The sequence below is a fragment of the Heteronotia binoei genome, chromosome 10, assembly GCF_032191835.1.
Source record: "Heteronotia binoei isolate CCM8104 ecotype False Entrance Well chromosome 10, APGP_CSIRO_Hbin_v1, whole genome shotgun sequence".
Lineage (NCBI taxonomy): Eukaryota > Metazoa > Chordata > Lepidosauria > Squamata > Gekkonidae > Heteronotia > Heteronotia binoei.
Genome location: NC_083232.1, coordinates 22,063,586 through 22,089,227, shown reverse-complemented (window position 1 = coordinate 22,089,227; position 25,642 = coordinate 22,063,586). Strand labels below are relative to the sequence as shown.

Genomic DNA, 25,642 nt, shown 5'->3' with positions numbered 1-25,642 from the left:
GACTGGTATGCTAGTATGGAAAGTGTTGTGATTCTACTGCCTTGGCCCTAGGAGGTACACCGTTGTTCTTCCTGTTCTACAGTCCAAAAACTGGCTGTGATAATGACTTCTCCAACTTCAGCACGCAAGATCGAATGGCTTTTTAAACCTAGGTCATCTGGGTGCAACTAACACTTTTTATGCGGTATCACACTAAAGCTTTGTCTGGGCATCTTAGGGTGGGGTAAGCAACCCTTTAGGATACAGTGTCCCCCCTCCCTATCATCTCCCTTCTCAGGAGGGGAGGGAGAGGGGCAGCCACCAGTCTCAGGAACTGGGCGCCGCATGCCTAAACTCCAAAGCAGCGAATTCACCACTTGGCGTTCATGCATGGGGAGCCCCTACTTGCAAAAAAAAAAAAAAAAAAATTAAGGTAACCTGCTGCTCAACACATGTGCCAGGTGATGCCCACTCTCAGCCTGTGATATTTTACAGGCAGTCATAATGACCTGAAGGGCCCTGTCTTGAATGGCCCAGGCTGACCAAATCGCATTGGATCTCAGAAGTTAAGCAGGGTCGGCCCTGGTTAATTCGGGGATGGGAGACCACCAAGGAAGTACAAGGTTGCTATACAGAGGCAGGCAATGGCAAACCACTTCTGTTCGTCTCTTCAAAATCCTGCGGAGTAGCCGTAAGTCAGCTGTGACTTGACGGCACTTTCCAACATCACTCTGGGTAAATCTAAGGGTAGGCAATCTGCCCAATGATGTATGAAACTAGGATCTACTGAAGAGTAAGATTTTACCCGGGAATGGTGAGTCCATTAAAGGAAGTAGGGAGAAGGAAGCCAATACTATGTAATTATTACATATTATACTACCCTTTCCTTTCCTCATAGAGCATTAGACACTATACATCAGTTTCCCCAGAGGCCTACTATCAAGGCAATGACTAGGCCCAGCAGGACCGGATCGACATGTTTTTTGAGGGGGGGGGATTAAAAAATGGTGCCCCCTTATGGGCCATTCTATCTTATGGTCCCATAGAATACAATGGACTCCATACCAATTTGGCACCCCCACTCCGTCGGCGCCCGGGGCAAGCACACCCCTCTGTCCCCCCCCCCCCCCAGATTCTGCCCTGAGGCCCAGGCCTGCCTCTTCAGCAGTGCTGCTGTCTCATGTGCCAGTAGACCACACTTGGCCCATGAAGAAGATACATCAATTGTGAGACTCTGAAGAGAGGCCACCAGACTCTCAAATCTAGAATGTGGTGACAAGAAATAGCCTTTCATATACTTTCGTAGCAACCTAAACTGTTTTATGGTCAACTTTATGCTAGATAAAAGAGCCCCGTGGCGCAGGGTGTTAAAGCTGCAGTACTGCAGTCCTAAGCTCTGCTCATGACCTGAGTTCGATCCCCAGTGGAAGCTGGGTTTTCAGGTAGCCGGCTTAGGCTTCCCAAATCCCCCGTTTGGCCTGGAGACCCCCGATTTGGAGCCTCCTCCCCCCACGCGGCAAAAAGGGGAAAGCGGGAAGGGGGGAGAATGGCAGCCCTTCCCACCCAGCCCCGATCGCAGCAGGCAGAGCTCTTCCCTTTTCTCAGGCTGCTTCCTGCCCCCAGTCAGCTGGCTGGTGAAGGGAGGGGAGCCCAGCCCCGCCTCCAAAGGACCATGTGCCTTTGCACCTCCGGAGGTGAGTGAGTTCTGCCAGCTTCCTATTCCATGCCATAAAGTGCCCAGCTGGTATGCCTGTGTTGCTGTGAGAAGCTGACAGCAACTCGTGAGTAGAGAGGCCAGTCCCCTGCATCAGATTTGCCAGAAACAAGGGGGGGGGCGGAGGGGGAAAGGGGGTGAAGAGGGAAACGTCTTCATTATTCTCTATGTGAAGATCGATTCTCATAGGGTATAATGGGGAATTGATTTGGAGGTTTCAGGGGCTCTGGGGGATCTGTTTTTTGAGGTAGAGGCACCAAATTTTCAATATAGTATCTAGTGCCCCTCCCCAAAGTATCCCCCAAATTTCAAAACGATTGGACCAGGGGGTCCAATTCTATGAGCCCCAAAAGAAGGTGCCCTTATCTTTCATTATTTCCTATGGAAGGAAGACATTTAAAAAGGTGTGCTGTCCCTTTAAATATGATGGCCAGAACTCTCTTGGAGTTCAATTATGCTTGTCACACTCTTGTTCCTGGCTCCACCCCAATGTCTCCTGGCTCCACCCCCAAAGTCTCCTGGCTCCACCTCCAAAGTCTCCAGATATTTCTTGAATTGGACTTGGCAACCCTAAGCCGGCTCAAGGTTGACTCAGCCTTCCATCCTTCCAAGGTCGGTAAAATGAGTACCCAGCTTGCTGGGGGGAAAGTGTAGATGACTGGGGAAGGCAAGGGTAAACCACCCCGTAAAAAGTCTGCCATGAAAACGTTGTGAAAGCAACGTCTCCCCAGAGTCGGAAACGACTGGTGCTTGCACAGGGGACCTTTCCTTTCCTTATGCTTGATATCAATGATTTCCACTGGTTAGGGGATGAATAGAAAGATTTTTGTTGGTTTGTTTGCAATGTCCTTTCCTGTCTATACCAGTTTATCTATATAGATGTGCAGAGCTCTTGGTAGGAAACGACGACACCGGCTCAGTCCAGTTACAATGTGAAACCATGGTTTGTTATAATTATAGGAAATCAGGATTCTGTCTAGAGGCAATTACTCTGATCTTGGTTTTGCCTCACAAAGCGTGGTTTCATTGCTTTCTCTTTGGAGCTCATATCACGGGGACCCCACGTACAGCTCACAGCTCCCCCATGCTATGAAAACTGCATTAACTCCCAGTGGAGTACTGGAACAGATTCAAAGTTCTGGTATTGATCTTCAACGCCCTTAGTGGCCAGGAACCAACATATCTTCAAGACCATTTCTCCTGGTATGCCCACAAAAGTGCTTTGTGCTCTGGATCTGCTGGTGGCCCCTGGCCCTAGAGATATCTGGCTGCCCTCAATCAGGGGCAGGGCCTTCTCTGCTGTAGCCCCCACCTGGAACTCTCTGTCAAATTCCATCTGGGCCCTGTGGGACTTATTACTGTTCCACATGGCCTGTAAGGCAGAGATGTTCCACCAGGCATTTAGTTGAGGGCAGCAATGGTTCTATCTTGGCTCTACTTCAGCTTCACCCCTTTCTGTGTGATAGCAGCACATTTAGGATATGATGCCATCCTGTCCCTTAAGGGATCGTAATGTTTATAATGACAGTTATTCAATTTTATTTGCTATAACTGTTGTTATAACTGTTGTGAACTGCCCTGAGCCTAGCTTTGGGAAGGGCGGTCAAAAATTCAGTTAAACAAAAAGAAAATAAATAAATCATCAGATAACGTCTGGATTAAGCCAGGATGTTTGCATCCAGTCATCAGGCAACACCACAGTTACTACTGTGCTTAATAAATCAAACCCTGGCTTGCTAGACCTTAACTCACAATAGCTATTAAAGTGGCTTGGACTTAAGCAATCATACTGACCTTCGTTTAATTAAACCATGGTTTCAAGCAATGTCTAAAACAAGCAATTGTGTCCAAAAAATAGACAATGTTTTCAGGTTAGGTATCGCATATATGAGCATGCATGTCCTCTCTCTTTTTCTGCCCAGTGTCTTAAACTGTCTTACTTAACAAAAATATGGAAATCTTATTGCTTTTAAAAACATACAGCAGCAAGATGGGGTGAGGTTTGGTTGATATGGAGGATTCCCAAACCCAAAATGTTACACTTCCCTTTTGAAGCTCAAAATTTACCTACCATTCCTGTACTACAGTATACAGAGAGAGATGTCATCTTGTGGTATAAGACCAGGAAAATATGCTAAAAGATTGATCGTAAAGCAAAACTGCTTTGCTGTAAATGATTAGGAAAGCCTCACTAACCACCATTTCTGACGCTGGGTTTCTAATGCATGCAAGCAACTTGGTGTGTTGACTGCAATCCTTAACCCACTGTCCCTGAATGCTTCTATTGAAGCAAATCGATTTCAATGGGCGGTTATGACTGGCAATAATGTGATTTAATTGCGCAGTAGTGAAATAGCAAGATTCAACCTGAGATCGCCAGGCTGATATCCATCTCAGATGCTAAAACAGCAACAACAACCGATTGCCTAACGTTCAATCCTTGCATATTTTCCAGAGCTTAAGACCCAGTCTGAACCACCGTCATGCTTGAACGACTTTGGCACTATCTATCAAATCCCAATAAAATTTGCGAGAAGCGAGATAACAAAGCAATGTGGTTCGATCCTCTCCACCACCACCATCCCCCTTACCAATGGAGAATAAGTTATGTTGGTTAATTATTCCCTGGGCATTACACACAGCATTGTTTGTTATCTTGTAGGAATTAACACTTTTGGGTCACTGACGCACAAGTTGTTTACCCTGGCTTGGATGCTATTAGGAAGGGGGTGTTTTCCCCTGTTTCTTCACAGCACTGTAGTGCTACTCTATACCTCCTAGGTTTTACGATCTTTCCTGAGATCTTTCCTATACTAGTTTTGGTGTGATGCATTGAAGTGGCACTCATGGGATGAGGAATACAGAGGGAAACCTGCCATGTGAAAGCCCTGTTGCCACCGCACTTGTAGTGGCATTCTACTTTGTATATGTTGTACACCGTTCTCTTAGGAAAGGGCAGTTCAGAAATGTAAATAATAACAACAATGGCAACAACAACAACACTGAACTTTATGGAGCAGCGCACAGAACAGAAAGTACCATATGTTTATACTTTCTGTCCCCAGTTCAGAACGTCCTAAGCCACCCTCAAACATACTGGGTTGTATCCTGCCATTTTGTTTAGCTAAGTTAACACTTCCCCCCCCCAGCCTAAGCAGCATGGTGTCAGAGGACAGAGCTTCTGAGATGCTTAGTTGGGCAGAAGATACAACTCAGTAGCAAGAATGTGAACCGGAGAAACAGTCATGCATGGAATAAAGCTGTTAGGAGGGATCTCACTCATTGGCGGTGATCACACACACTAAAAAAATGCACTTACAATCCACTTCCGATGCATTTTCCGAATGGATTTTACTGTGTGAACTGGCAAAATTCAGTTGGAAAGTGCTTTGGAAGTGGATTGAAAGTGCATTATTTAGTGTGTGTGATCAGAGCCTTATAGGGTTTTACAGCATTGCTAATGTGTTTAGGGGAGGGAAGTCCTGATTTAGCATGGAGGAGCAGTCCTGGTTATTATTTGGATGGGAAACCACCAGGGAAATCCAGGGTCGCTATGCTGAGGAAGGCAATGGCAAACCATCTCTTGTTAGTCTCTTGTCTTGAAAACCCTATCAGGTCACTGTAAGTTGGCTGCGACTTTACGACACTTTATACACACATCTTTACTACAAAGGTACTAGAAAATTGCCTTGGAATAAACAGAATCATATGTGACTATTCTGGCACTGTTTCCAATGACCCATTTATCAATGACTGCACACTCAACCCAAGCTAATCTTCATATGCATATTTCTCCAAGAACAAAGCAACAGAAGTGTTCCAGTATACATTCACTTATTCAAAAGATGCCAAACTGACAACAATGGACAAATAAATCACCCACCTTCCCTGTCTAAAAAACCCAAAGATATATCATGAACATAAACTTCTTATGGCCCTTAATGAGTCAACACTATGGCTTCAAGCTGTTCAGGCCTCTTCAAGAAAGACAAAAGTGGAAATCCAATTACCAAACTATTTTTTGAGATTAACTACTACCAATCTGTCCATTTGGGTCTAACACTCTCAACTTTTTCTAAAGGACCATACTTGGATCGCTGTTATTGTCTGCTCTACTCGCATTGACCTGCCTGTGCTTAAAAACCTTGCAGTTACCCAATTAAATGTAACTCCCTTTCAGCAGTTTCACATTCAGGGCCAATAGAAGATGGTGACTCTAGCAGCCCAAATTTTAACTGACTTCAGAGATAAGCTTTCCAGAAATGGTTTTGCGATAACTTTTTCAAAAACGTAGTAGGCAGGGGAAAGGATCTTGACCATGTTTCTTTAAGTCCATTTTAGGGTTCCCAACTCCCCCATCAGGATGGGGGTTCCCCCACCTTTGTGGGCTCCTCTTTGCCACTGGCCAGTGGGGGGGAAATCCACTCACAAACACCCCAGAATGTCACCCAGAAGTGACATCATCGAACTGTGCGTTTTGTGTGTGCAACAAAAGATCCCAGCAAGGTCCACAGATTCCCCCACCAGAAAGAAAGTAGGACCTGGTAACCCTAGTCCATTTCCAGTAAAAAAAAAATGCAAGCGAACACAATCGAAGTTGACTGAACCCACACGGCCAACCCAAAAGATAATCCAGCTGCTTGGTGGACTGTTAATCGGGCAGTTCTTATACAACCATCAAGAGTTATTCCTCTTATCAACTGGCTTACAAACATACATTTCCTTCTTGCATTTGTGAACTTGGAGACTTTCAGTTAAAAGGTGACAGAAGGTGTTAAAGCAAAACCTCACTTTTGTTTCAGTTATTTTTACTTTCTTTCTTTTTTTTAGTGTATCAAGAACAAAAGAAAAGTCCTGTTGGATTAGATCAGTGGTCCATCTAGTCCAGCATCCTGTCTCACACAGAGGCCAACAACAAGCCATAGAGGTTGAGGCCTTTGCCTGATGTTGCCTCCTGACATTGGGATCCAGAGGTTGACTGCTATTCATTTACTGCTGATCATAATGCAAAAATGAATCTGACTTCTTTTCATAAGGCAGTAAAGTCCTTTTATATCCTTTGGAAAAAACACCCAGGGCTCTAAAAGGGTATGAGAATTTCTGCATTTACTATAAAAGATTCTGGTTCTCTTGTAAAACAAAAATGAGCAAAGAAAGCCATTAACTATTCATGGCAAATAAAGAGAAGTCAAAGCCGTAGATATATGAGTGAAATCCCAAACTCGTGGTTAAAACAGATGGAAATCTGCCTGTTTCTTACCACCTATTGAAAATCCCATCCCCATGCTACTTTAGGACTTAACTTTAATGTTTCCCTGAAAAAGTACAAGAGATTGGATGGTGAATTTGCTGATTTATTCTCAGGAAGTCCTCCAGGCTTGTAGAGATACAAAACTATTGCATAAGCTATAAACGGTGGTGGTGGCACAGGTGCTGCCATGCCTTTCCCTGTCATGTCAGAAGGAACTGAACCACATAAGCAGGGCTGATCATGAAGCTGTTTCCCATATTAGCACTGTCCCAACCACAAGCATCCCCTTAGAACATCTCCCACTGGTAATGCACGGACCACAAATGAATTGGTCATAGTAGAAGAAGGGTTGGTTTTGATAACCAGCCCTTCACCACCCAAAGGAGTCTTGGAGTGGCTTACAATTGCCTTCCCTTCCTCTCCTTACCACAACAGGCACCCTGTGAGGTAGGTGAGGCTGAGAGAGTTCTAAGAGAATTGTGACTGACCCAAGGTCACCCAGCTGACTTCCTGTGGAAGAGTGGGGAATCAAACTCCATTCTCCAGATTAGGGTCCGCTGCTTTTAACCAAGCTGGCTCTCAAGCCATTACTGAGAAGAATCCACCAAACAAACATTTATTCTTAAATTTATTCTTGAGAGAGGGAGAAAGATGAATGAAAATTTCAAATGCAGGACAGTTGCAACATCGTTTAAGAATATGCTCTTTGCTCTTGGCTGTGGTCCTGAGTGAGTCTGGCCAGCAGATCCAGAGCCAGTTGGAGTATTATATTATTTGTGTTCCCTGTTTGATTTAAATTGTATTTTTAGGTTTTGTAAGATGCTTTTGAGTCCTCATTGGGGAGAAAAGCAGGGTGGAGATTCTCTGACTGATAAATAAATCTTTATTAATGTATTTAGAAAATCTTCATTCTGCTTCTCCAGAGAACCTGCCCTGACAAAATAAAACCAGTAACTAACAAAATAAAACACTAAACATTAAAGGTTCCAAAGTATTTTTTTTAAAAAATTCTGAGACATGGGGCTCCAAGAGCTACAGATGCCTGACACAGTTTTTGGCAATTCTGATCCAAAACAGGAAGAGAATACCTGGGAGCCTCGTGTTTGCTTTAGCAAACAAAAAGATAGATCCAAGTGGGCAGCCATGTTGGTCTGAAGCAAAGTAGGCGTCTAGTAGCACCTTTAAGACCATCAAAGTTCTATTCAGAATAAAACTTCCTTGGTGTTAAAGGTGCTATTAAACAAAAAAGATAGTCCTGGAAACGCTTGTTGGATCTCAACAGGGAAAGAATAGAGCTGATGCATGTTGCTGAATCCTGAAAATGCCAAATCACCAAATCATTTTTCGTCTATGCCTCTGATGAACTCCTAGGATCAGAGTGTCAAAAATAGACATAGCAGCAGAACGACCCCAACTCAGGTCAGTCCTCATTCATGAAGTTTAGCAGTTGGAGATGATCTAACTCACATCCAAGGCAGGTGTGTGAGGGAGTGTCTTCTCCCCTCCTGTCCATATTTTCCATTCAAACTGCTCCTCGCCAGGTATTTTCCACCCAAGAAGAGTTAATTCTAGTATTCTCCCCCCACCCAAGCACCAAGGGCAAAACATCTAGAAGAGGTCCTTTTGCAGGGGCCCTGCCTCCTGGTAGCCCAAACTGTCCCCCTTCCTGACTCTAGAGGAATTTCAGTCATGACCCAATGTTGATACATATATCTGTCACCACCAGGGGTGGAATTCTAGCAGGAGCTCCTTTGCATATTAGCCCACACACCCCTGATGTAGCCAGTCCTCCAAGAGCTTACAAAAAAGAGCCTTGTAAGCTTTCGGAGGATTGGCTACATCAGGGGTGTGTGGTCTAATACACAATGGAGTTCCTGCTAGAATTCCACCCCACCACCCCTATGAACTGCTCTTCCTAGTTGAGAGGGGAGGGGAGCTGTATGGTGGATGATCCAGAAATGGCAAAGACATTTCACATCAAAATACACTATCTGTTCATGATGGCAAAAAAACCCCCCAACAATCTGATTCTTTGCTAAAAGAATAATCCCCCCACTTCTATTCAACTTTCTCACAGGAAAAGCAGATTCATTGTGAGAAAGCTCAGGACAAGATAAGAAGGGGAAAAATACAGAAAATTCATTTTTGCCATTCAGTTCCAAGCATGGTCATCAACTGCCACCTCCTACTATGTTTGGGAGGGTGGAAAAAGAACAAATGAAGCAGCTTTGGAAGACGAGGTTGTTGTTTCTTTTCTTCTTTTTTTAACAAAGAAGTTTGTGACCTGATGGTAGTAAAATCTGGAGAAGAATACAATGCCCATCCCTAAAATTAAGCAAACCAAACCAACATGCTATTTCCACTTGTCCATAAAATGAAACTCACACCTGCAGATCTCAGTGCCCATATGCCAATGGTGGCATCCAAACCTTTCTGTATCAGCTGTCCCTCTGCTGAGTAGCGACTGGTATTTGCCACCATTAAAAAAGGTTTTATAGAACGAGCTCCTCGATACATTGCTGGAGCATAATATTAAGATGCCAATATTAGGAGAAGCAGCTGGCCAATTTAATGTGAGGAGGGGGGAGGCAAGGGAATTGTATGGAGTTGTTTTGTTTTGCCAAATGCTGCACAGTCACGATACTTGTTCTCTACATAGCTTTTTTAAAAAAAATTGTCTAAGACATAGAGCAGTGGCTCCCAACCTTTTTGGCACCATGGACCTGTTTCATGGAAAACAATTTTTCCATGGGCCAGTGGTGGTGGTGTTTTGCTGCCCCAGGCTGCCCCCCCATCCCTGCCCCCCATGGGGGGAGATTGGAGCTGCTTCTGCCGCCTTCCTGCTAGGCAGTCAGGTGACAGCAGCAGCCATTCTGCCACCCCTTCCCATTTAAAGACCCCCGCCAATCAGCTGATTGGCAGGGGTCTATAAATGAGGGGTAGGCAAAGGTCGCAGCAGCACTGCCCCTTTTGCCCACCGGGGATCCGGGTGAACGAAAGAGGTGGTCACCAAGTCTGCCTTCTGAGTCGGGCAGAAGGGGCAGTGGGGCTGCTCTGCCTTGCTCCGAGGCTACGCTGCCTCTTTTGCCTGCCCAGGTCCCAGGTGGGTGAAAAGGATAGTGTGGTGCCCTTGCCTTGTAGCCCGGTTGCTATCAGGCCACAGACCATTACCGGTCTATGGCCTGGGGGTTGGGGACCCCTGACATAGAGAAAAGTCAGCTGTGGCCAAGGCAGCCAATACCATTTACATGCATTGGATTTTGTATCTTTTTACAGAAAAGTTCCCCAAATCACAAGAGGCTTTCCAAACACCTACTCTTCACCGCTCGCTCCTCTGACATAGTTAAATGCTGGGGATTAAAATCACAGTTCCTGGCAACTACAAAGATTTGTTGTTTGTTGGACATTTACTTGGGAAAACTAAACATTTCTTGCACAAATGTGAATTTTTAAACTGCAAAGCTATCGCTGTGCCATATTAAAAATACATTAAAAGTAAAATAACTTCCACTATCTATCTTACCATCAGTCTTCTTATCACTGTTTTTGGCAAATATGACACTTCCCTACAAAGCTGGCTACAGCAACCCCTCATTCATATATCTCCATATTTTTCAACACATACCTCATTATAATATTTATATGGGGAAGTTAAATAAGAAAAAAGGGAGGGATGTCCCTGCCTGTCTAATCAATTGATTTTTTGCAAATACTAAATTCTCATTTCCAGCCTCCCCCCCTCCCACCCTTACTCTTTGAGACTAAGGGACTCCGATATTCATATCTGAAAGATGCATTTCAAAATATATGAGTGCAAAAAAAAATAAATAAAAGGAAAGGAAAGGAGCTTTTGACTAAAAGGAACCCTGCCTTATGGAAATTAGTTCAATGTACAATGTTTGAATAGAATGGTTTTGAGTGGATTTCAAGCCACAATATTATATAGCATGGATAAACATTGGTTAAGCCCAGAGGAAAAAATAAGATATGTCTTTTGCTGTAACATAATGCAAACCTTCTGCAATACTTAAGTAAATATGCACACAAGTTTAGAATTCTTTTTCTTTTTTCTCCCACTATTCAATTTATGTATGAACTGGGGAAGAATGCCAGATCTCATGCATATCTGGATATGGTTGGGCAAATGTAGGAAGGAGGGAACATTCTTTTCGAAGGCAAAGCAGAAAATGCCACTGATTCAACGCTGTGCTGTGCACATGGGGATTCCTTGGAAGAATCTGACCTGGGCTCACAAAAAAAAAAGGCATATGCCCAGAATTGGCTCCCCTCTGTGAAATGAACAGGGGAGGGGCATTCCACAGATTCAGCAGAGCTCTTGAACTTGGGACAGATTGTGCGATTGTGGCAAACGTTTCTCAGGGCCAATTATGGGGGTGAGGGGGGGCAGACTTTTGAACAGGCTTTTGCACATCACAATCTGTCCCAGTCCAATCCAGCAATACAGTCATTCTAACTACTCCCTCTAAACACTGCTCCTTCACAGCAGCAGGCTATCCTACATTTTGCCCAACCACATCTGGATATGACCATGCTTTTGGATTTGCACTGAATATATGCATTGGCGTTACAGTAGACAAAAAAAAGGAAAGGAAAGGAAAAGAAAGGTGATGTTTCTCCTGGCTAGACATCTTCTCAGAACTATTTAACAACAAATACCAAGCCTCTATTCAGCACATGAAAGCTCAGAGGTACTCACCCTGCAAACTGGGCATTGCCAGTGACTACTGCTGTCTCTAAGCCTGAACTCATCAGATAAACACTTGGAATGATACACACGAAAACACAGGTCACATATCAACACCTCTCCAGGCAAATGGCATTCAAAACAATACCAGTCATGAGTTTCTGTCTCCCAGTCCTACAAGAAATACAAAATAATTTGATAGAACATTCTGTCAATATCCGCAACAGCCAAGAACAAAGCACATTTCTCAAAGTCTCGCAACAGGCAGGCATTGTAAATATTTAAAGAGTATTTGTTACCTCCTTGATGGATAACTTCATAAAAATTATTATTTACGTCCCAAACCCTGTAAACTTTGTGAGCTTCCATACCCCAAGCGTTCTACAGCTTTAACCCCCCCTAGTGGATGGAAGGCTTTAATTCTTGTTACGAGGAAGTGTTGGATGAACAACACAAATGCAACGTATATAAACCACATCCACAACTAGTTGCCCATATAGATGGTTCTTGACTTGCGTAATAGAAATGTAGTATTTACACAAAACCCAGTGTTGTTGTTTTTTTTAAACTCATCTGGAAGGAAGGTGGTGGGACTACGCTAGCTGCATTTGACCAACTAAGGGTGGCAATCAGCCACTGGCCATTCTGTTGGTACTGAGGCTTGGTTTACATTTCCTCAGTAAGGTGTGGATGAATCCTTCTTTTACCTTTTGGAATTCTGAGGAAGGGAGGAAATTCCTTTTGATTGGCACTCACTACAGAGAGGAATAAATGCACTGGGAAAAGTGCAGAAAAGGGCAACTAGAACGCTTTCCCTATGAAGAAAGGTTTCCCTATGAAGAAAGGTTAAAACACTTGGGGGTCTTTAGCTTGGAGAAATGTCAGCTGAGGGGTGACATGATAGAGGTTTAATAGGTTATGCATGGGGCAGAGAAGGTAGAGAAGGAAGAACTTTTCTCCCTTTCTCACAATGCAAGAACTTGTGGACACTCAATGAAATTGCTGAGCAGTTGGGTTAGAACAGATAAAAGGAAGTACTTCTTCACCCAAAGGGTGATTAACACATGGAATTCACTACCACAGGAGGTGGTGGCAGCTACAAGTATAGACAGCTTTGAGAGGATTGATCAATATATGGAGCAGAGGTCCATCAGTGGCTATTAGCCACAGTGTATTGATGGAACTCTCTGTCAGGGGCAGTGATGCTTTGTATTCTTTGTGCTTTGGGGGGCAACAGTGGGAGGGCCTCCTGATGGCACCTGTTTTTTTTGGCCACTGTGTGACACAGAGTGTTAGACTAGAAGGGCTATTGGCCTGATCCAAGATGGCTTCTCTTATGTTCTTATATTCCTATTTATTCAGCACTGTCAGTGTTGAAACTGCTTCTTGTTGTAAGCCTTAGGAAAACCATGCAAGGTAAGCCAGTGTCACCAGGGCTTTTTCTGTAGCAGGAACTCCTTTGCATATTAGGCCACACACCCCTGATGTAGCCAATCATCCTGGAGCTTACAGTAGGCCCTGTACTCCCTGTAAGCTCTCGGAGGATTGGCTACATCAATGGGATGTGGCCTAATATGCAAAGGAGTTTCTGCTACAAAAAAAGCCCTGAGTGTCACTATTCCCATGGTGCATACAGGGAGAGGGCAAGTGCTGAGGCTGAGAGATGGTGGCTTGCCTAAGGTCACTACAGTAAGATGGTGGCAGAGGAGAGATTTGAATGCTAGTCTAGATCCCTTTGATCATTTCTCTATAACTGCTATGCTATGTGGACTTCCAGGAAAAGGAGCTGCGATGCTCCCCAATGGAACCTTCTGCCATCTTTAGCCCAGCGGGAGAAGACTCCTTTCCATGCGAACAAGAGGGAAGTGTGAACCAAACCTCAGAATGCTCACTATCCAATGAAATGTTAATCCAAGCTGTGAGATGGCCAACCTTTCTGCTCTGCTGATGCATCTCCCAACCAATTCTGGATCTGAGGCTGGCTTTGCTCTGACTGGGCTCCATTTTAAGCATCCTTGTTGCTTTTGCTGGACAACTTGGGCAGCACTAAGGATAAGCTTGGGTGGAGCTGGCCTGACCAAAGCAGAACTCCTCGTAAGTACTCAGAGCTCCTGCCAATTAATTAATAAAAATTAATATTCAACAGTCAGGACAAGCTTTGCAAAACCCTTAAGAGCTTAAAAAACAGAACAAGCCTTCAACCCACTTTGTAACCTAAGAAATATGCCAACATTAAGTGGCTTCAAGTTCCTCCTTTTAACATACCTTTTGCAATGTATTTTCCATGAATCCAGATACTGAACTATTTGAGCTGAATTGGCTTTTGTCGGGGGGGGGGGGGGGGTCCTTCAAAGGGTTGTAATGGTGTAAATTAAGCCTACAAATATGACTTCTAAATACAATTCTAACTACAAAGGGAAGAATTGCCTCTCTCCATCTCCCTACTGCTTCCCAGCCTTAATAAAAAAGGGCACAATCCAGCCAAAATCAAAGAACTTTTTACATCCCTTCCCATTCATTTCAGTGGAAGTGAGTTAAGCAATCGCTGAGTAAAACGCATTCTCAAATGTTCATTATGCCTATCTGCATTCCAGTGTCTTTGAAATCAGTGCACACCTTGCACAATCTGAGACTCAGTTTAACTTCAGATATGTGCTCTGAAATCCCACTAAAATAAATGGGCTTAAAGTGCATCTAAATCTGTGTTGGGTTGTGGTAAAGTTCTCTAGAGTGTTAATAATACATAAATACATATTCTAATAGCTGTTTGTCAACTGTATCCGTAACTGGGCCAGCTCTCTACTTCAGAAACCGCACGGAAACAGCTGCTTCTGGAGACAATATTGTTAGTGATGACAATGAAGCAGTGTGTGATCTGACAGCCACACCCAGCATCGTTTGCCACACTGCAAGAGATAATGGGGTGCTTTCGCCAGATCATGTGGCCCAATGCCTTGGAGTTGCAAAAAAAAGTCTTGGGCTTTCACTGATCCCTAAAGCTGCCTCAAGGATAACTTTGAGAACATGTAACACATCTGCAGTGCAATCCTAGCAGAGTTCAGGAATTATCAGTCCACTGGATTCGGTGGCCTTAAAAGGGTGCTTACTAGACTGAGGATTGCATGTCTGTTTACATTTTAAATCGAGAGCATTTTAGTTTTTTAAAAAAATGTCTCATACAAATGAAACTCACTCATCCTTTCATAAAAATATTAACATAAATTAGGGTACAGACAAGTGGTTTGTGATTTCATTTGTGTGAATATGAAGCAACTGTTTTCTTTTAGCCTTTGGAACAGGCAAAGCTTTCTTGGCTACACTGAATGTAAGACTTTTTCATTCCACTCCCCCCGCCAAATAATTATAACTAGTCACCTCCCTGCACACGTGTTAAGTGTTTCCATAACTGTATCAAATGGGAAATCTTTACAGGCACTTTTCCAGTCAAATGTATGTTGTGTGGGTGCTTAACATGTGCCTAAACATAGATGGAATAATCTGCCAAAATCCAGAGTAACTACATTGTGCATGGAGCACATCTGGATTACTCTGAATGCACCCCTTACTGTCATATTCTGTATACTGGGAAAACTGGAACACATGAGTTCACAAAAAATGAAAGATCAAAAGTCAAGGGACCAGGAAAGGTTTATAAAAGCCATCTGTGTTCTTTTAGGGTAACTAGACAATTTAGCCTCAGTTGACATTTGACAGGACTTCTGGGGGGCAGGAACACCATTCTGGCTGGTTTGGAGCAAGGGGGTGTGGCCTAATATACAAAGGAGTTCCTGCTGGGCTTTTTCTACAAAAAAGTGCCCTGTGTGAAACCATGGTGATGTCAGGGGTGTAGCCTATATACAAATGAGTTCCTGTTGACAGCTGTGACGGACTCAGGCCCTTAGCTGAGAAACAGGCTTGCAGCGATTGGCTGGAACGTTGCCCAGGAAACGGGAAAGTATTCTTTTGAGGTTTACTCAGCAGAAAATCACCTCAGGATTTTTAGTCTTAGCTAGGAGGTCTTCGATAGAAGTCTTCAGAATACCAGTCTGAAGTGAAAACAGTGGGCTTAGGCTGGGCAGTTGTAAAACCAACTGGACGAGGGGCTGAGAGCGGCCAGAGTGGCTGAGTTCCTTGTGGCAGACAGAGCTGAGTGGACTCTGTCTGGAAAAGGGAGTTTTCAGACCGTTTGAAACTCTCTGAGGGAGATTTTGCCAGCACATCAGGCAATCTCCAAGTACAAACTAGATCACACAATTACACACTGAGGGGAGAACTGGATTCTGGGGGTCAGCAGAAGTACCCAAGACTCAGACCAGAGGACTAGCTGTGGGGCTGAGACGCATCGGAATTGAGGGATGCGAGTCCTGGAAGATAGCTAGTGTAAAAGGGTCTATGAGGGAGAATACTGACACCAGTCAGGAGTTCTCTATGTGTGTGTGGAAGAGTGATTGAGGTTTGTTATTTATATGATTTGGCACTGCCTAAGTTAGGGTTAAACAACTGAAGGAACAGCATTCTGAGTGCCCAGAAGGCACAGCCTGTATGAAATAGAATCCAGTGGGATTCTGAAACTTGCCTGGTTTATTGTTTATTTTTAAGATCTTTTGCCAAAGTCTTGTTATATTTTTACCTCAGCCTGAAAAAGTCTCTACTCTCTGTAATTATTTTATTCTGCCAACCAGCTGCCAACTGATTTGCCTTTTAATATTGAACTGTTATAATCAATATTATTGCATTCCCCTCCTTTTGTTACCTAATAAATATTTTGTGGTTTTTAACTTTAAAACCGTCTGGTGCCAATTATTAATAGTTCTGACAGGATTTCTGTGAGTCTGACTGAGAGACTGAGGGAAGGTGACCGGGGAGAAATTTAAAGTGATCACCCTCCCGAGTAAAGCCTCTGACGAGGTTCCTCACAATAGCCATCTCCACGCAGACACCCTGAGAATGTGTAGGGCCATGTCACACATGTGAAGATGTTGGCGTGAACCATCAGCTCTGCATTTGTGGCTGGCTGCATTGATTTGCAAAACTGTAGGAGCTCAAAAGACCCCTATCTTTCTGTTTTTTAAAATGTTTCCAACCCACTCCATCCTTTAGACTCAGGTTAGTTACAGCAGTATTAAAATGCTACAATGCATACGCAATATACTCTACGCCAGTAAAAAAAAAAAAGACTTTATGAACTATTCCTATATTAATTTCATTGATTCCCTCTTGGAAAACTACAGTGGATCTAAATAGTTTTCAGATTATCTTATCTTACTTAACATCTGATACCTTGTTAGCCAAAGAATGAACAAAATATTCAATTGAATTAAATTTCCACATGATGCATTCCCCTTCCTGCCCTTTGTATAAGTTTGCCAGTAGAAAAGGCTCAATTAAACATAAAAGAAAGTTCGGACACAATCCGCTGGGCTGTCTGCCTGCACACGTTCTACTGAAATGAATGGCAGCCCCGCCAGACAGCTGCCAGGTCCTGCTCGGTTCTCCTTCATTTCCATATGCTCCAGGACAACACCCTGATGAATCAGGACCTTATTATTCAGAATGAAATTATTAATTACTAATTAGCTGGACCCCCCCCCCCCCCAAAAAAAAAGGCCACAAGGAAATATAAGTTGCAATTATACAATTGCTGGTGTGACTGTTTAGGTGACTTTTGTGAACCACTTGCAGGACTCCTAGTTGCATTGTAACCGATGTCCCCTCTAAGTTGTGGAGTTTTGTGAGCAAAAATTCTACTTTGTGAGCTAATGGCATTAAAGTTGTGAGCTGCCGGCATTAAAGTTGTGAGCTGTTGCATAAATTAGTTTGCTCTATGGCCATTTTTCCTGAGCTGAGACAAAAATGCGTGAGCTGGAGGCTAAAAAATCATGAGCTAGCTCACACTAACTCAGCTTAGAGGGAACATTGATTGTAACTACTGTGGGCTCTTTCATACTCCATCCGAGCAACCTGGACCCAGCTAACCTAGGTCACAGCCTTATATGCTTAATGGAGCACAACAGCTTCAACCACATTAGATCAGCAAGAGGCTTTTCTGCTCCGCTTTCTGATTGAGGAGGCGAGAACCACATTGACACCCATCCATCACTCTCACCGGTGTTAAGTACCTTGTGGGGTGAGCGAGGCTGGATGGATGACTGTGATACCATGCAAAAGTGCTGCAAATGATAGACAGCCTCTTTTTTATGGTGATCTTGAGAAGCGGCTGGGCTTTAAGGGCTTATTTTTAAAAAGAAACAACTGTTTGCTGAGAGTGCCCTTTGTAAATGCATTCTCAAGCCAAGGACGCACATGGTGCATCAGTAGACACAGCAGAGAAAATATCTCTGTTAGCATTTTTTGGTCAAAAAGTTTTGAAGCTTGTAGTTTCAGAGAAATACTTATGGGAAGAGACAGAGATATGTAAGACAGAGATTCATGACAGAGAAAACAATTGTGCTCACGCTGAAGAACGGGGTAGGTGGGAGGAATTGGTTTGTGAAATTGGACGGTATAGTCTGACTACTGCAATTTTGTACATGGGTGGCTGCATGTATGTGCTTATATTTCTAATGTAAATCTCCAAGTGGGGAAAAATGAATATAATAGTTACTTTTAAAAAATGTATTGTGTTTTTAAAAAACCAACAGAGAAAGAACTTCAACGGGAACACTGCAAGGACCAAATTGCGTGTTACTGGCAAGAGACTGAACTTCTGGCAGACATCTCACGGCAGGCCTTGTGTGCATCGTGATTAAGTTACTGGCTTGGCAGTTCCAAATTCAAAGTCAAAAATCAAGATTTCAAAAAAAGATTACCCTACAAACCTGCACATTTGCAGGACCAGGATCTAGGTGGATCTCTGCCACATAATTTCCTTGCATGCGGAAGAAAGTATTTATGTAAATTTTAACATCTGGCTGCCAGCATTCCAGTAACAGCAGCTATAAAGCTCCCAGAATCTGGGAAGTATGAACGCCAGCCATGTCTGCACTTGCAAAGTCTGCCGCCAGATGTCATCAGCTCCTCCCAAACCAACAGATTAAAAAGAGAGAGAGGGAGAAACCAAGCAACTTCACATCTTGTGGCGTAACAGAGTTACCATTTCCAGCTCCCCAGGAAGAAGAAAGGGAGAAAAAAAAAAATTAACGACAGTCCCGTAAAGTGTAGAACTGCTCGAAACACAGATCATATCATAAGCATGACTAACACATTTATTGAAAATTAAGAAGTGACAAGCTAATCTACCCTAATGCATATCAGGAAAATGTCAATAAAGAGAAAATACAACAGGAAATTCAAGACTGCATAGTGCAAAAGTTGTTCACCTTGATTTTTGCTGTTGTCCGGGAGAAAGGCTGCATACTGTAGGCCTTTCAAAATAAAGAAAACAAAAACAAAAACACACACATGGTCGCTGCACTGGAACCCATCTGAGTCACACAGGGCTAAAACGAATTGAAACATGGGAGATGGGGAAAGCATACTATTACAGATAGCATCCTGACGGCACATATTTCCCCCAAACAAATGAGCTGCTCTGTCTAGAGTCATTTCCCCCCCCTTTTTTTTCTTTTCTCCTTCTGAAAGCTTTCCAAGCAAGGAAATTAATTATAGGAATTTTTAAAATAATAATTTTTAAAAACCATTCAAAGAAGCAAAAGGAACTAAAGCTGGGTCTACCTGTGGCACTCTCAGAATGGCAAAGGGATCAATAAATTCACTACACAGTCTCTGGGAAGAAACACATGCTTACGATGTACTGCAATGGTGTCAACACTTCGGAAAATCCAGGAGGTTTTTTTAAAAAAACAAAAACCCTGTATTATCAGCATAGATAGAATTCTAACATGAGCTCCTTTGCCTACTAGGCCACACACCCCTGATGTAGCCATTCCTCCTGGAGTTTACAAAAAAGAGTCTTGTAAGCTCTTGGAGGATTGGCTACATCAGGGGTGTGTGGCCTGATATGCAAAGGAGCTCCTGCTAGAATTCCACCTCTGATTATCAGCAATTGACCCATAGTTTAAAAAATGCTTTTGGCTGGTATTTCAAAATAAAGGGGGGGATATATAGGGGATTACTATCATGGGGAAATCAGCCCAAATTGGCAGAGGTGTTTTATTTACCTGTAGAAGTGGAGGGCTGTGTAGAATTAAGCTACCAGCAGACAACAGAAATAATTATCAGGAACATAGCAGTGCACTCCTAAGCAGAACTAAATCCTTCTAAGTCAACTGAAGTCAAGGGGTTTAGAAGAGTGCAGCTCTGTTTGGGTTGTACTATAATAATGCAACCCTAATCCAGAGTTACTCCAGTCTAAATGCACTGAGGTCCATGACTTAAGACCGAAAGTACAGAATTAGTGTTCATTAGCAAATCTGAGACAATGTACCCCCCCCCCTTTTAACAGGGACCCCAAATTCCTAACTCACTACAGGTGCTAAAATCTCATGTATACCTTACAGGTGCCAGTTTATTATCTCAGTCCATCCTGCATTGGACTTCTATGTGTATTCTACTTTGTTGCTGTTAGTTAGAGGTGCCTCACACCCGCCTGTAGTAACATATTACTCCTCAGATTAGATCTTGCTTTACACTATGGTTGCCAACTGCCAGGTGGGGTCCAGAGATCTCCCAGAATTCCAACAGATCTCCAGACTGAAAATATCAGTCCCCCTGGAAACCATGGCTGCTTTAGAAAGTAAACTCTGTAGCACTGTACTCCAAACCCCACTCTCCACCCCCCAAACATCAAGGAATTTCCCCAGCTGGAACTGACAACCCTACTTTCAGCTGCCTTCTATTACCCCACTGTATTGGATAAAAATATGGAGCAGAGGTCCATCAGTGGCTATTAGCAACAGTATATATACATCAAAGGCTCCTTAGTAAGCTCGAGAGTCATGGACAAGTCCTCTTGTGGATCAAAAACTGGCTAATTAATAGGAAGCAGAGAGTGAGTATAAATGGGCAGTCTTCGCAGTGGAGGACGGTAAGAAGTGGGGTGCCACAGGGCTGAGTACTGGGTCCCATGCTCTTTAACTTGTTCATTAATGATTTGGGGTTGGGAGTAAGCAGTGAAGTGGCCAAGTTTGCAGACGACACTAAATTGTTCAGGGTGGTAAGAACCAGAGGACTGTGAGGAACTCCAAAGGGATCTGTTGAAGCTGGGTGAGTGGGCGCCAACGTGGCAGATGAGGTTCAATGTGGCCAAGTGCAAAGTAATGCACATTGGGGCCAAGAATCCCAGCTACAAATACAAGTTGATGGGGTGTGAACTTGCAGAGACTGACCAAGAGACAGATCTTGGGGTTGTGATAGATAACTCACTGAAAATGTCAAGACTGTGCGATTGCAATAAAAAAAGGCTAACGCCATGCTGGGAATTATTAGGAAGGGAATTGAAAACAAATCAGCCAGAATCATAATGCCCCTGTATAAATCGATGGTATGGTCTCATTTGGAATACTGTGTACAATTCTGGTCACCGTCCCTCAAAAAGGATATTATAGCATTGGAAAAAGTCCAGAAAAGGGCAACTAGAATGATTAAAGGTTTGGAACACTTTCCCTATGAAGAAAGGTTAAAACGCTTGGGGCTCTTTAGCTTGGAGAAACGTCGACTGCGGGGTGACATGATAGAAGTTTACAAGATTATGCATGGGATGGAGAATACAAGAACTCGTGGGCATACAAGAATACAATACAAGAACTTGTGGGCATTCAATGAAATTGCTGAGCAGTCAGGTTAAAATGGATAAAAGGAAGTACTTCTTCACCCAAAGAGTGATTAACATGTGGAATTCACTGCTAAAGGAGGTGGCGGCTACAAGCATAGGCAGCTTCAAGAGGGGATTAGATAAAAATATGGAGCAGAGGTCCATCAGTGGCTTTTAGCCACAGTGTGTGTGTGTGTGTGTATGTGTGTGTGTGTGTGTGTTTGTATAATTTTTTTGGTCACTGTGTGACACAGAGTGTTGGACTGGATGGGCCACTGGCCTGATCCAACATGGCTTCTCTTATGTTCTTATAAATTACAGATGCCAGCCTCCAGGTGGGACCTGAGGATCCCCTGGAACTACAGCTCTTCTCCAGGCTACAGAGATCAGTTCCCCTGGAGCAAATGGCTGCTTTGGAGGGTGGACTCTATGGCATTGTACCCCACTGAAGTCTCTGTCCTCTCCAGGCTCCATCCCCAAATCTCCAGGAGTTCCCCAACCTGGATATGGGAACCCTACCCTCTCAGCCCCCACCGGTGGCCAAGGAGGACCTGGCGATCCTAATACAAAGTCAGTCCCAAGGGTTGTACATTTCATGCATCTGGAGAAGGGAGTTTTCACTCACAAAAGCTTATGTTGAAATAAACTGTATTAGTCTTCAAGCTATTGCTTGACTGTGGCTTAGACTTAAGTAACTCTGCATTGGATTGCATCATAATTATGGTTCCTGTTCAGGAACTGACCAAACCCCCCTTCCTTCTCAAAAAAAGAAGAGGTGTGATTTTGAAACAAAACTATACAGGACAGGGCAGCATATGTTTGAAGAGTCTGGGCTTATACTGTCAATACAAACTATAGAATATATGGGAAATTTGGTGTGTGGTTAACCTATTTTTATTTGGTGCTTCATAAAAATAGATTGTATGTGTGTGTATTTATGTATGTGTGTGTTCTTGGAGTTTACTCAGCGCCTTGGGAGTTTACTGAACCCCAGGCTGAAAATGATGCATTTTAGTGAGCCCTCTCCCTCCCTCCCTAGCTTCCAAGCATTCCCTTTAAATGGCTTTTGCAAGCAGGTGGCGTGCTTGCACACTTGCAAAGGCAATTTAAAGGGAACATTCCCTTTAAATCATTTTTGCAAGCAGGTGTCGCACAGCAGTGGAGTCCCAGTGGCTATAATTCACCACTTATGGATGAATTCACCATTTGGATTCCACTCTTGCAAAAGCCATTTAAAGGGAATGTTCCAAAACGGCTTTTGAAAGACCCCCCCCCCCCCGCACTCCATTCTGCTGGCATTGGGGAGCCGCTGCCAGCAGAAAGTAGGGAGGGAAGATCCACAAACCTCATGAACCAGTCTGCAAAGCTGGGGAGGTTCATGGGACCTCAGGAACCACAAGCTAGGACGAACCTCCATTTTCCCAGTTCATTTCCATCCCTATCAACAAGTGCCTTTTTCTGACTAAAAGTATTGTCACAATCATGCAGACTAAGGAAATAAATAGAAATGTCCTTGATTTATATAGATTTTGGAATCCAGTTTAACTGTAAGAAGGATTTTGACTACCTGGGTAAAAAAAATTGATTGTTAAAAAAACAATGCAAAAGATATACAACACTGACTGTGTGTTATGTCCAACAGGGATCTTGTAGTCATTATAACCAGGGATTGTTTTGTAGAAAAATAGGTGGTGGAGCTCATTAGCATAATTCATTAGCATGGGCCGCCCCCTCCATCCAAAAGCAACTCAATGCAAGAAAGGAGAGCCCTGGGCGAGCGAGGCCTGCTTGGGCTGGCTAGAAATCCAGCCAGCCGAAGCAGGCCTCGCTCACCTGGGGCTCTCCTGGGCTGCCCTCCCCACACAGTCAAAAGCAAGCCACCCACCACCCAAAATCACATAAGAAGTGGAGAAAGGGTTGCGTGGGCTTCTCCAGGGACTAATGAGGGCTGTTGGGGGTGTGGCAAAGCCCCCGGTGGGTGGCTGGCTGGCTGCTTGCTCTCCTAATCCAGAGATTGTTATGCAGCTGCACCTACTATTCAATGGACAAGGTAAGTGGGGAGGAAGAGGATGAACTATCAGAAAGGTTCAGGAGCTTTGCTCCTGTGAGCTCCTGCTGAATCTGAGGCCTGATTATAGCTAAACAGTCTATATAGTTGGTCTGCATTGCAAAGCTTATTTGATATTCTTTTTTCAGGAAATGTGTATTATGTGGAGGACAGAGAAAGTCTTTGGCCATATCTCGATTCAAGCTTTCCATCTTCTGCATTGGGAAAATGGTACTTAAAACTGGGGGCAGCAGCACTTCTACTTACTTCGGTTAAATGATGCTATAAAATGTTCTTGGAAGTATGCACTTATCATGCATTTTCTGTATATACCTCAACTACCCTGTCCTTCAAACAACAGACCTGCAGTTCAAATATTGTTTTACTTTGAAAGCAGCGAACTATGTTTAAACTTTTATAAGGAGACCTATACATAAGACAGCAATGTCAGCAGAATTTTCCCCAAGTGTTGAAACTATACAAGAGCTGATAATTTTATTTTATTTTCCCCAAACAAAAGCTCTGAAAAGCCAGGCTGTGTTGTCGTGACGTATCGTTAAAACTGATTTCTTAAATTGTCTGCAAGATAAGACTCAATGCAACAACTGTTAATTACGCCAAAGGTAAAAAATCAACGTTTAGATTGAAGGTCAGGCTCTGTGGCTCTTCCCTAGTCAAGCAGGGGAACATCTGGAGAGCTTTCATGCCACTCACCTACATCAAGAAGTCCTGGGTTCTTCTAACACCCAAGAATTTTAAAGGCAAAACTGGCCAACCCATCCTATTTCCTATACCCAAATAAGCCCCCTAAGCTTTCATCTGGTAGTTCCTCTGATGCAATTCATCCGGGGCCCCCTCTGCAAAAGAGCATACGAACAGCCAACTCTTGGTCAGACCAGTGTCCCATTCCAACAGCAACCAATTCTAGGTGCTTCAAAGAAATCCTAGAGCAGGGCAATTATGAAATAAATAGTTAATCCTTGGTTCATACATTGGTGAAGCGTTTCCTTACCTCCCCCCTCCCTCCCCAGCCTTTTGTCATATTTTTAGACTTCTCCCGCAGGTCTGGATCCAATGAACACTGCCATCATTTCTGTGCACTCAAAGGAGCTTTAGGTTCCTCGTGGCAAATGTTTTCTAGAACTAGGGAAATCCCCTCAAATGCAGTGAGTAATATAGCATGGGCGTTTCTGCTCTTAAAAGGGGAGAAAAAGTCATAAATGTCAATTGGCATGCTCCAACCCTCGGGTATGCCTATATACTAGTCCCAGCCTATGGCCTTATCCCTTAAAACTGATCCAGAGATTAAAAACGTAATTGTGTTCACAACACCTACACCCTTTCAGTTGTTTTTACTGAACTATCTTCATTTACCTCTGAGGTCCTCATCTCTCTGATTATCAACTTTCTGCCTTGAAAAATTCAACCTGCAGTAACTGAGACTATTAAGTAAGTTAATCTTCTATCCTGTGTCGGCTTTAAAAGAAAGCTGTTCTGAGTCCCTGCGCATAAGCTGCTAGTAGGAACTGCAAATATCAGGCTATGGGTCAACATTCCAGGAAATGCAATGGAAATTCTTGTAGAAAAATATACTCACAATCTCATCTCCAGGCAGCCAGTATCCTTCTTGCTCAATACCGGCTTTTGATCCCTTACACCCCACTGTCAGGGTTTCAACAACAAGGCCGTCTTTCACAGCTAAACTAAGTTGACGTGTGGTCTCTTTGGGGTGCATACCATGAACCCGAGACATGTACCTGTGGAGTGAGCAGAAAAAGAAGTTCTAACAAAACACTGGACATCCACTTAATTGTTTTTAAAACACATTCCTCGTTTCTCCTTTATCTCCTTTGCATTCCACACCTTTTCCACATTCATTCGAAGCGAAAATACTGCGCACAGAACCTCACAGGTTTTTTAAGGATTTACCAGAATCAACTTCTCTAAACCAAGAGAGGAACATCGAGCATCATGCTTCCCGAGTTGGAAGTTTCTTTTTCTCAAGGCAAACACAGTCTTCTTACTGCTAAAAGTAGTGCTGTGCCCACAACATGAAAGAGAAAGCCTTCCCTCCCCTTTGGCCATAGGAGTGGCCAAGAATGGGCTTAGGCGTCCTGCAGCATGCAGCCTCCTTTCCACTCTGACAGCCAGAGATCAAAAGACAAGACGTGCCAGTGACATTAATTAACTCGGCAAGTTCCATTTAAGATCATGAAACAACATTGACTTGGAGC

The 25,642-nt window shown here is 43.5% G+C and overlaps 1 protein-coding gene across 6 annotated transcripts in view; it reads right to left on the bottom strand.

Annotated features, from left to right (window-relative positions):
* Positions 1–25,642, bottom strand: part of ZMYND11 (zinc finger MYND-type containing 11) — a 146,280-nt gene that overhangs the window by 28,738 nt on the left and 91,900 nt on the right. For 2 of the 6 annotated variants that reach the window (XM_060248076.1, XM_060248079.1), the window contains exons 3-5: positions 25,006–25,165; positions 18,969–19,013; positions 11,662–11,823 (exon numbers count right to left, since the gene is read on the bottom strand). In XM_060248076.1, coding sequence (XP_060104059.1) covers positions 11,662–11,823; positions 18,969–19,013; positions 25,006–25,165 — 367 coding nt within the window. The remainder of the gene's footprint in view (positions 1–11,661; positions 11,824–18,968; positions 19,014–25,005; positions 25,166–25,642) is intronic. The other 4 variants (XM_060248077.1, XM_060248080.1, XM_060248081.1 and 1 more) reach the window with 3 other exon arrangements.